The 12088-nt window shown below is 58.4% G+C and overlaps 1 protein-coding gene across 8 annotated transcripts in view; it reads right to left on the bottom strand.

Moving 5' to 3' along the window:
* The window catches only part of SRCIN1 (SRC kinase signaling inhibitor 1), a 66908-nt gene that overhangs the window by 50802 nt on the left and 4018 nt on the right, over positions 1-12088 (bottom strand). For 7 of the 8 annotated variants that reach the window (XM_047846062.1, XM_047846069.1, XM_047846070.1 and 4 more), the window contains exon 2: positions 5061-5123. The exons of the other annotated variant lie outside the window; for it this stretch is intronic. In XM_047846062.1, coding sequence (XP_047702018.1) covers positions 5061-5123 — 63 coding nt within the window. The remainder of the gene's footprint in view (positions 1-5060; positions 5124-12088) is intronic. 8 annotated transcript variants of the gene reach the window in all.

Here is a 12088-nt window from a genome sequence, read left to right as displayed (position 1 = left end):
CAAGGAGGCTCTCCCCAGGGCGGAACTGGGACAGCTGGAGGCGGGGCAGGGATCAGAGCTGTTCCAGGGCCACAGACGCTCAGTCTGGGCAGAATGTTCCACAGACTTCCACCTTCTCACCCCCCTACCTTCCCTCAATCCCCTTCTCACACCTTAGGTGACTACAGAGGCCTCCTGCCCCCTGCCACAGGAGAACTGTAAGCTCTCCCTACTTCAGGAATGCCATCCAGCCAGGGCTTGGATTCCCCCAGGAATGGAGAGCTCATTACATCCAAGTGGTCAATCATCGTGCGGGGTTCCTCCTGCCCTGAAATGAGCCAGAGCCTGTGCCCACAGCCCTCAGAGGGGCCCGGGGACGGGTCCTGACCTCTCCCTTCAGAGCAGGAGGAAGGTTTTGGAATCTGAATCTCCTCTTCTGAGCCCAACGCCTCAGGTCCTTCCTTCTGCGGCCTGGTTTCATTCCCCCACCCCCAACCAACTGCACTGCCGTCTGTTGGGCGAGCCCCCTATTGCCACCAGCCCTCTTAGTTGGTGGTCTTCAAAACTGCTCCAGTGGTGCGATGAGATCCAAGCAGCCCAGATGACCCCTCTCTGCTTCTGCCCTCACCAGCCCTCCTCCTGCCCCCCGGCACGTACGCCAGGGTAACAAGTGCCTAGAACATCCCCAGCCCTGCCCTTACCTCCCTTACCTCTTGCAACTAACTCTCAGGCCTCCCCTGACCTCCACCTTTGGGGGCCAACTTGACTCCTCCTCCCTGGAATGAATGACTCTTCTGGCAAGGTCAGCTGAACCTGCCTGCCCCTTCCAGGCACTTCCATCTGTCCTCTGGTGCCTGGCCTGGCTCATGTGACTCAAGGAGTCTGCTCTGGGGCTTAGTCCCTTCCCGGCAACTATATCCCGCACAACCCCAGCAAGTCAGATCCAAGCTCCAAGCACCAAATGGTATACTCAGTGGGCAGCCTGCTCTGCCCGTGAGTCTCTGCTTGGTGGCCTAAGGCCCTTGGTGCCCTGTCCGGCAGCCAGCCATCTCAGGGGCATGCCTAGCCACTTTGAGGACTGGAAAACCACAGCCCACATAGTAATATCCGATGCGTATTACCCACACAGTGCTTCCTCCTTTCTATTCTACTTCCTCCTCCCCGGTGCCTGCCCTATTGCTGGAGGGTTCTAGGCTTGGAGGGAGAGCCTCCTTCACCCCCAGCTGCTTCCCCGCACCGTGCCCCATATCTGCATCCCATGCTCGTGCGGTGGCTAATTCTGGCGTCTCATCAGACAGTAATTATGGGGGAATCAGCACTGCTGTCATCTCTGCAGCTCGGCACCTGTCACCACGCCACCATCCCCGGGCTTCTGGGATGGGACCGGAAGCTAAGGGAGGAGGGGTGTGCTGGGGTGAGGGGCACCCGCTCCCTCCCTGCCTCTGCAGCCCTCACCTCCTTCAACCCTACCTCTCCGCAAGACACTTAGGGCTGGCGACCAGGTGGCCATTGGCCACACAAGTGCTCCCTGTTACCCAGGGCAGGTGCTGAATGCATGCATCAACGTGTCACACGCACGCATGCCCACGACCAAACACAGCCAGCCAAGGCTCAAATCTTGCCCAGGCCCTTTCACCTACGCATGATCTCGAATAAGTCATTTTATTTCTCTGGATGTCAGTTTCCCCGATGGCGAAATGGGGGAAACAGCGCCCACCCTGGGAAGACGGGAAGAGTGAACTATGTAAAGTATGTAGCACCACGCCTAGCTACGTGTGCGATCATGTATTCACTCAACAAACGATTGGTACACATCCACTCTGTGTGGAACCGTAATAAATGAATGAGTTTAGTGAAGATCACACTGGGGCCACACTGGGGCACGGGTATGTTGTTTGGCTGGTGGTGGTGTTTCGTTTCTCTGATGCCTTTAAGATGTACATGCACCTGCTCCCCATTGTCCTCACCCACCGCCTCACTCGTTTCCTGCCCCTGAAGGCCCTCCGGTAGCTCCACCCGCCCCCCGCCAGAGTAAAAGTGCACTAGTCAGTTCCACCACAAAGGATGTGACAGGGAGTTCAGTGGGGCAGGCCTGGAGGTGGTCAGGGAGGGGCGCTTCAGGGAGGAGCAGAAGAGGAGGTGACAAAGGGGGGGGGGGTTCCTTCCTGGAAGAGGAGTCACAGAAGCAAAAGTTCACAGAGGAGATGGGCCGGGCCTAATGGGAGGTGATGGAGACACAGACATCAAGAAGGTTCTCCCTGGTGTTGGATCTCCAGACCCCAGGCGCGTCCCACTCCTCCGGAATGGTTTATCAGGTGGGCCTCACCAGTGAAACTGCAGTGGAAGGCCACCTCCCCTGGTCTCGCAACCAAGCAGCATCTGCTGGGTCACAACTGAGTCACTGAGTCACTTTCTCCCTGGCCCCATGGCCTTTTCCCCACGTGGAGCGGAACTGTGCCCGAGGAAAGGAGGTCTGGAAACGGGAAGGCTCTCACTTCTAGTCTCCCTCCCCCCACCTTCCTCCACTCCAGGGTCCGGAGCCCCCCCAGGACGCCCCCCAGGGGTGGAGCCAGGAATGGGGTGGGACGAGAAAGGTGGGGATGAACCTCAGAGTCAGTTCTCAGTGGCCTGAACTGCGGAAGAATCCTGCTCACACGAGAGACTGGGGCTAGACCTTAAGAAGGGCTTCGGGCGGCGAGTAAAATGGAAGGAGGGGGAGTAGGCCCAAGGCTGCCCTCATGGGTTATCTGTGTGACCCGGGGCATGTTATTTAACCTCTCTGGTCTGTCTCCTCCCCCTGCAACACAGAGACAATAGCATGGAGGCCACAGGCCAGTCGTGAGGGTAAAATGAGCTAACACCCGCACGGAGCTTCGCCCAGCATATGGCCCACGTGTTATCAAGCAAACATTCGATAAATATTGGTCCTTAGTATTTTCATTATTGCCAGGGATGATTTTGCCCCCCAGTTCAGCAAGGACTAAATGAGCCCCCGCCTGGCCAGGCCTCCGCTCCCTTGTCGACTCGGAGCCCACAAAGGGATCTCAGAGGTCAACGGTAACTGAAACCAGAGTCGATGGCGAAGCGCTGACCCCACCGTGTCCACCTCCACGGGTGCCCCCCTCCACCACCCCCCGCCCCCCAACCCCACGCATTCTAATAATCTTTCACACGCTTGGCCCAAACCCACCTCCGTTTAGTCCAGTCTGGATGGGCAGGTAGGACAGGGTGGTTGGGGGAAGTAAGTCTTGGAAGGGATTGAGCTCCCCCCCCCCCCCCCCCCCCCCCCCCGTCTCTGGGAGTATTCCAGAAAAGGGTGGGTGAGAGAGCAGCGCATTCAGGCTCTGGTTCCTTGCCCCCAAGCCCACCAGGAAAGCTGAGCCTCAGCCCCTCTGCTGTGGGTGTGGGGAAGGGGGGGTCGGCCCATGTGACCAGGACGGGGGCGGGGCGGGGGGTGGCGGAGGAGAAGGGCTGCAACCTCAGAGTCGCTCCTGCCTCCTTCAGGCAGCGGCCACGGGTTGGGGAGGGAGGGGAGCAGCCTCGTTGCTCTTTTCGGAAAACGGTAATTTTAATTAAGAGGCAGACAAACGAGCGCTCTGCAGATTGTCTCCGAGCAAAGTTATTAAAAAGCCATCAAGGCGGCGGCGGCGGCAGCCACAGTGGCAAGGAGGGCTGCCTCCCCCAGCTGCCCGCCCAGATTGAGGCTGAAGCATCCTTCAGAGACATGGAGAAGCACTGGAGGACTTGAGTCTGCAAACAGCCAGGATGGAGATCCTGCAGCCCCTCTCCTGAGGGGGGGGGGGGGGGGGTGGGGGGGGCAGGGCAGCAGCCAGACAATAACGGGGCACAGGCTGCCCGACCCCAGGGTGGGAGGGGGTGCGGGCAGAAAGGGAACCAGCAATGGGGTAGCCCTTGCTCTAGGCCAGGCCCTGGACCAGCTGCTGTTTTTCCTGTAATCTCAACAACCCTGCCATTTTACAGGCAGGAACACTGAGGCTCAGAGAGGGAAAGTGGCTTGCCCAGGGCCACACAGGTAGGAAACAAATGGCTTAAGTGAGGATTTGAATCCAGGTCAGGCTGTCTCTCAAGTCCAGTGCTCCAGTCTCCCGGTCCTGGGCACAGAAGTGGGGGGTCGGCTCCCTGAGGCCCTCTGAAGTGACCTCAGCACTGGCCGGACAATGCTGCCCACAGTCTCCAGGGTCCCCAGGGACTTGAGGCCTCAATCATTGCTTACTTGGTGGGGGGCACACTAGGTGAGGGGCGGCATCAGGTCAAGGGACATCTACAGGGACATAAAGTACAGAGCAGCTGCCAGCAGGGGAGCCCGGGGTGGACAGGGACACAGAGTCACAGTTCTGGAGCGGGGGCAGGTACTCCACAGTCAGCTGGCCGAGCCATAGCCCCAGGCTCCACAGCTAGTGAATTCAGCCAACTCCTTAACCTCTATTTGCTCACCACTTAAGCAATGAAAGAACTCTTATCTGTCTTGCTCACTGCTGGACTCAGAGCTTAGCCCAGTGCCTGGCACAGAGAAGGTATTCAATAAATCTTTATTTAAGGAACGAATGAATGAATGAACAAATGAATGAGTAATTGAATGGTTGAAATAAGATCACAGGTTTCCAAGTGCCTATAAACCAAATAGACTTGTATTGAGGCAGTATATAGTCCCGTGTCCCATCTCCCACCCTCTGGCCTTTGCTGGAACACGGGCTTCCCTCCATAAGAAGGGCCCCCCTGCTCCTGAATCCCTCTCCCCAGGCCACCAGTCCCCTCAGCAAAGGGCTCCTGCCTCCTCCCCCCTTCCCAGCCCCAACTATACGGAGGCTTTGCAGCCAGCACATAATGTACATGCATACACACGCACTAACTCACATGCACACATAGACATATCCTCTGCCAGGCAAGTTGCCCTCCCCAGAGTCACGTCTCTGCGGCCCCCTCCCCTGGCAAAGGCCTGGGCCCATCAGGGATAGCCCCCCCTCCCCCATTTCTGGCCCTCTAGGCTGGGGAGAGGCATTTGGCTAAGAAGCAGTGGGAGGCAGGATGGTGGGGGGAGGCCTCCCTCCTGGCTTACTAACCTGGAGACTTTAAACAGAGGGAACAGAGTCCTGGAGCCTTCCCTCCCGCTGCACGCTGGAGCCCTGGGTGAGGGACAGGAAAGGAGGAAAGTCGTGAATGAATGCCCAGAGCCAGAGGGGAGGAGTTGGAGAGAGCAAGGGGCCCAGGGTGGGGCTCCCAACATGGGATGGGCCAGGGCAGGGGCCTTGGGCCATGGGGGTGGAGGGGGGCAGGGACAGGGCAAGGCACAGCCTTAGGAGCTGTGCCTTTAGGGGTCACTGGGGGCCGGGGGGCAGGCGGGATAGAGATTGGGTGTTGGAGGAAGAGCAGGGGCTGAAGGGGCAGAGACACTGGTGGGAGACAGACAAGAGGACAGACAGCAGGACAACACAGAAAACATGAGGTCCTCAGAAGGAGGGCCCCAGGACAGACAGCCAACAAGCCAGGCCTGGTTCTCCTCCCAGAAGCAGAGGCAGGCTTTTTACTGGAGTGCCCACATAAGATCCCCATGACAGCACCTTGGAGCGCCCATCGGTGTCTCCCCACCAAGGTCACCCCCGGTTGGAAGGCCGGTGGGTTCACAGTCAGAGGGGCCTGCCGTCAGTGCCCTGCTGACAGCCCTCTCTCAGCCCGAGACCCCCATCTGCTCCACTCACCCCCTAACCCTGAGGAGGGGCTCCCTCCTCTGCCTGCAAAGGAGGAAACAGAGGCATTTCACACCCAACAAGCACTCACACACTCGCACTCTGCTGAGGGCTGTGCGGCGGGGAATGGCACCCCTGCTTCAAACTGCCTGAAGCTCTACACCTAACTCCTGCCTCCACACCCACCCAACGCCCAGGGTGCAGGCCCTCTCCCAGCGGTCCCTTGCGGCTGCGGCCCTCCCAGCCTGCACCCTCCTAACGTCACCCTATTCCCCTCCTGCTCTGATACCTATCTATTGCCTTTCCTCCCGGGGCACGCGGCATTCAGACCGCCCCCCCCCCCCCAAGACACTGCGGCCGGGCACCCTCTCGGGCACAGCCTTCCCTTGGCTGGCTCAGACCCATCCATACCCGCATCACGTCTGGCTGCAAGAGTGCTCAGAGCCCCCTGCCAATCTCATGGTTCCAATTTTCCCACCGATTACCCAAGACGCAGGCATCCCAGGGAGAAACAGCTGTTGGACCCAGATGCTGGGACATTGACTGAGGGAAGAAATCAAGAATGTTCGCGTAGGGATCTAGCCCCAGAGGGCTTCCTGGACAAGGCAGTGGGGTGGGGGTGGGGGAGTCGCGTGTGGAAGGGACGGATGGACAGAGGGCGCAGGGTGGGGCAGGGGAGTGAAGACCCAGGAGGCCTATCTTCCTTCCCACCACCAGCCTTGAGTGGCAGCTCCGGGGACCCAGTCCCAGATAAGCTGAGGTGAGGATCTGGGTTTTAGAAAAAAACTAAAGAGGGGCGCCTGGGTGGCACAGTCGGTTAAGCGTCCGACTTCAGCCAGGTCACGATCTCGCGGTCCGTGAGTTCGAGCCCCGCGTCGGGCTCTGGGCTGATGGCTCAGAGCCTGGAGCCTGTTTCCGATTCTGTGTCTCCCTCTCTCTCATGCTCTGTCTCTCTCTGTCCCAAAAATAAATAAACGTTAAAAAAAAATTTAAAAAAGAAAAAAACTAAAGAGGTTTTCTCATGTACGCCCCTTCCTCCAGGAAGAGAAGTCCCCCTTGGACTCGAGGAATATGAAGACAAAGAAATTACTATTTGGTGAAGGTTTACAATGTGCTAGGAAGGTTACCTAAGTTACTTCATTTAATCCTGGTCCCCACCCTGTGAGGAAACCACTGTCATCGGCGTCAATTTACAGATGAGGAAAGAAAGTGAGCTTCAGAGGCAAAATGACTTGTCCCAAACCACACACGTGGGTCTGACTCTAGAGCCTGAGCTCTTGACCCCTGAGCCAAGCTGGCTCCCTCCTGTCCTCCTCAGGCTTTGGCCGTCTCCCCTCCTTCCCTGCCATGCTCCAGTATAAGTTATTTCTTAAGGACAACAAATGGAAGAGAAGGCTTTGCTCCACTCTCTTCCTGCCTCGTCCTCTTCCTGCCATCCTAGGAGGCAGAAGATTCTAACTCCGGGCTGCAGAGCGGTCAGGGAGGGACCAGGGGGGGTGGGGGGTTGAGCTGTTGGGTTCCACAGGAGCTGGATCAGGATCTCTTGGGCTTCATCTTTAAGTGACTTCTGGCCCTCCAGGGGCCCCTTTCCTGCTCTCCCTCCTCCCCCACGGAAGAGGCTCCAGGGAGCCTTTCACCCCTTAGCCTTCTTTTAACTTCCAGAAATCCGAGCACCCACGTTAGGGAGAGTCTTGAAAGTCAGGGGGCTGGCAAGGTGAGAGTCTATGTCAGTCCTAAAGGCCCTCACTTTTCCGCAGAGCCCTAACTTTTACTTACAAAGTGGCTGGGACGGGAATGGGGACTCATCAGGCCAGTCTAGCCCTGGGGGGGAGGAAGCAGGAGTGGGGGGGGGAGCAAAGTGGGCAGGGGACAGCCCAGGGGAGCAGGCAGAGCGCTGAGTCTTCCTCTGAAAAGGCTTCAGTGAGCCGTGGAATGCCTTCCCAATGAGATGGAATCATTAATTCTTCCCCAATGAGGCAGACGCTGGGGCCTAGGGTGACGCCACAGATGTCCGCTGTGTCTGCAATTATCACAGGCCCTGGGGGTGTGGGGAGCCTGCTCGGCACAAACAGCTGTAGCTAGGGCGTCTCCACAGGGGTCTCTGGGTCTGGACTTCTCGGTTGGGGTCTCTGGGTCTGAGGGCTCCAGCAAGCTCTGTAGCTGGGGCGGAAAAGAAGCCGGTGTGCTGGGTTGAGGATGTTTGCAGAGGTGAGGCAGGCAGGCTTGCGGAAAACCCAACTCCCTCCCGGTCTTCCGTGACTCCATACCGGGACATGCAGTCAACTGGGCCAGGTGGCGGAGGCCACCCGGAACCAGAAAAAGGCTGTGGGGGAGAGGAGCCACCCGCGGGTAGGGCCTCTGCGAAGGAAAATCCGGGCTGGATTCGAGTCTCCAAATGGAATGGAGTGAGTTCTGCTGGGATGAGCAGAAAACTGAGTTTATGACTCAGATGGCTGAATCTTCTAGCCGCTCCCTTATCCATCCGCCGGGCTGAAAGGGTAGACTTAGGCACAATGTGCCTTTGGAGAATGAGGGACTGTTTGCGGGGGGGGGGGGGGGGGTGCCCGCGCTCAAGCGCTTGTGCCAATGCTCTCCTGGGCCAAATCTCCATTTTACCCGGTTTCGCTGGAGCTCGGAAATATTCTTCCCACCCTCTCTGTGGCGAGGCATGTATTATCTCGGGGGAGAGGAAGTAGCTAGAACTTGTGACAGCTGGAAGAGACCTTAGAGATTCTCTGGTTCCACCCTCTCTTCCCATACCAAGGACACTGAAGACCAGAGTGGGCAACTAACTCGCCTAACGTCACACAGCAGCAGGGAAGGCAGGCAACCTGATACTGGTCCAATGCTTGCTGTTCACACAGCCCGTCACCTCTCTGCCCTGGGGGATTAAAGAGTGACTACCCTGTCCCCTTCTCCTCCCCAGCAGCTCTGGACCCCTCTCCATCACGGACCCCTGTACTTTGCCAACCACAACAGCCACAGGAGGTTAAACTGGATCTATCAAGCTTACAGTACCGCGCCCCCCCCCCCCCCTTCACACTCTGGGAGGTTTTCTTTCCTAACCTCTATTCCTCCTACTACAGCGTGGGCCTGTTTCCTTTCAAGCTGTCCTGGGCAAAGATTGGGGGAGGGTAGAAGTACATTTTTCTCGCCCTCAAACCCTTCTGTTTGCCCACCTGCAGCAGAGAGGATGAGGCCAGGGTATGCCAGGGTGGCTGGGCCCTGAGCCCAGGGCATGCGTGAGGCAGGAGGGGTGCGTTGGTGGAAAAGGAGCCCGAGTGTGGGAGAAACAGCTCTTCTGGGAACTGTCCCTCCAACTCCTCATCCCCTACAAAAGCCTGAGTCTCAAGGTTAGGGGAGGGTCTTTGCCGGTTTCAGAAACATCTGTTCTCTCCCCCCCACGCCATTTACTGAGTGTTTCATACATATCGGGCTATGTGTTGGACATTTTCATCTACGATTTCACTTAATCTTCCCAGCAATCCCATGGTCAGAAACTAATCTGCCCCCTGGGACGGCCTCTCGCTAAGACTAAATCTAACCTTGATCCCTCTTGCTCCATTTCCTCTGGCTCAGTCCTCCTTGGCGGTGGAGCGCATCTTTGCTCTGTCTTCAGATGTCCTCCCCCTTACTCGGTCACCCCACATTACCTTCTCCAGGCTGCCAATTTTTACCCCAGTCTTGCCCCAGGTGATGGGCATTTTAGGGGGCAGAGCAACAGAAGCAGGACTGGAGGCTGGGACCCATGACACTGGCCCACACCAGACACAGGGCACAGGCCAAGTGGCAGGGGAGGCGGCCCTGGGGGCAGTCCTCAAGAGAGCTGCTGGGCTGATGGAGGTGAGGACAGAACCCGGGGCAGCAGATTCTCTCTCCCCGATGACATCTGTGACCCTTATAGGGAGCACGGGGCTTCACCTTTGGTGTGGTGACTAGGCAGGGCCCAGATATGCAATGAACGAGTGCTCCCTCAGTGACCAGCTCTCAGGTCCAAGTTCCAACCCACACATACCCAGAGCCCAGGGGCCTGAGCAGAAGTGGGCAGGAGTACAAGACGGAATGACCAGCCCTGGGCTGTGGATGGTAGCTGAAGCGAGAGGAGGAATTCGTACACCTAGCTAAGCGCCTTAGCATCTAGCGGGTGCTCAGGCCCTGAGAATGGAGAAGGGAGGCCCCCAAGCCAGCTTCAGTGGGGTTTCACATACCCCACGGTAGCCACAGGCAACTGTGATAAAGTCACACAGCCCTTGGCTTCCCTGTTTGGGCCTTTGGTAGCAGGAGTGATGAGGGTAGGGATCCCCTCCATTAGGGCTACCCCCCGTCCTACCTTGGGCATGTCTGGAGCTGAGGGTCCAGACCCACCTCCCCGGGGAATGCTCAGGCCTCAGCTTCCGTCCCCTGGGAGATTCCAGCAGTGAAAGCATGGACCAATGGGCAAGGGAAGTGGGAATGGTGGGTGGGACTCTGGTCCTTGTGGGTGGCACCTTCCCCCTTCAAGCAGGCACCATTAATATATGCAAAGCATATGCAAATCACCCAGAAGAGAGACACAACATCCACGGAATGTCAGAAGAGACCTTGGAGATGATCCAGCCCACGCCCCCTCATTTCACAGGTGAGGAAAGCGGCCCGCACCAGGCAGGGACTTGCTCAAGGTCACTGGGACATTTGGGTGCTGAGGAAGAATGGGAACGAGGTGTCTTTACTCAGAGTCTAGTGCTCTTTCCGGAGGGTCTTGTCCTTTATATGGGAGGTGGTCAAGATGGCAAAGAGGGCACAGGGCCTAAATGGGGCTCCAGGAAGGCCTACCAGAGGCTGGGGGTGAGGGGCAGGGATAGGGCGAAGGGCTTCGCGGACCCTTCCCTTCCCACCTCTGAGCCTGGAAACGGTGGTGGCAGTGAAGGGAAGAGTGGACAAGGGCGGCAGCGATGCCTGGGGCCGCGTGTGGCTAGAGGGGCAGAGGGGCCTGAAGCCAGAGGCGCTGGTTTCCGGCAGCCAAGCAGCAGAAGGCGGCAGGAGAACTGGAGTGTCTGAAGCCCAGTGTCAGGGCAAGGTGCCCGCTGTGGTGCGGGGAGGGGGACAGCGCCCTTCACTACACACACATGTCTAAGTGCTCAGCAGCCCCTTCCGGCTCGGACTCTGATAACTATGGCACCTGACAGACCATAATAGTCAACCCAGGCCTGTCCCTCCAATGGCTGCGGCCGCCCTCCACCCCACCCCACCCCACCCCCAACTTGGCTTCTCAACCTTCCAGACAGTCCTAGAAAGCAGGACCGATGCTGGGGGGAGGAAGGCAAACAGATGGGAGGGGGCAGACAGAGTGAGGAAAGGGGAGACAAGGTGGGGAGAGAGAGAGAGTGAAGTGCAGAGCAGGAGAAACTGAGGGGTAGAGAGAGGGGAGGCAGGGGAGGAAGGGGGGCAGACTGAAGGGCAGAGCGGAGAGGGGAGGGTGGGGATGGTGGGAGCAGCGGAGCAGAGAGGGAGGGCTCCCGGCCTCTGGGACTGAAGGACAAAGCTGGGGCCTGGGTATCAGGCATAGGAGCCCCATCGAGGCCTGGAGGCTGTCTGGCAGGAGTTGGGGACCAGGCCCCTGCCCCTCTGCCCACCTCCCCAGCGATTCCAGGGGCTGCCAGGAAATCAGTCCCTCCTCCTCTGCCTCCCTCCCTCCCTCCCTCTCTCCCTCGGGGCAGCAGCCAAATCCAAAGCCTTCATCTCTGCTTTTCAGAGCTGGGAATGAAAGAAGGGGAAGCGAGTGCAGCCCTCAAACCCGCTGACGGCCAGATTTTTATTATCTTTGCTCGAATGGGCCCTAGGAAGCCAACAAGGGATTCTTCAAAGAGCATCTGAGTGGCTCATTGAAGCCTGCACCTGCACCAGCCCACCCACGGCAGGCCGCCGGGGCTTGGGGGGCACAAGCTGTCCCCCACCTCCCACCAAGTCCAGAGACCAGACTCGAGGCTGCCAGAAGCCTCACCCTCAGCTCTCTGTGCCTAGGCAGGGGCCACTCGGTCAGGAAGCCCGGCTCAAAGGCCACACCCAGGCCTGCTGGGCCTCTGAGGCAGTCCCTGTCCCTCTCTGTGCCTTGAGGACACAAGTAAAAGAAGAAATTGGATCTCCTTGCCAGGGCTGGAGGAGATAAGTGCTTGGGATTCCTCGAAAGAGAAGCTTTCATGGCAAGCCCTCGGTCTTTCCCCTGAACTCTCTGGCTGCCCAGCGCCCACAGGCCCCCTGTCATCTCCTGACTCCCCTTCCCAGGATCCCACCCACCCACAGCTGCCCATCCATTCCAGAGCCCCAGGCCCACCACTCAGGATGATCCTGAGCCCCAAACACCCCTCCCGCTGTTCAAATCCTCAACCCCAGCACCCTTCTTCCCCCAAAGACCTGACCTGGGGTGG

The sequence above is a fragment of the Prionailurus viverrinus genome, unplaced genomic scaffold, assembly GCF_022837055.1.
Source record: "Prionailurus viverrinus isolate Anna unplaced genomic scaffold, UM_Priviv_1.0 scaffold_35, whole genome shotgun sequence".
Taxonomy (NCBI): Eukaryota; Metazoa; Chordata; class Mammalia; order Carnivora; family Felidae; genus Prionailurus; species Prionailurus viverrinus.
Note: the sequence above shows the minus strand (reverse complement) of the source record. Positions and strands in the feature narration are given on the sequence as shown.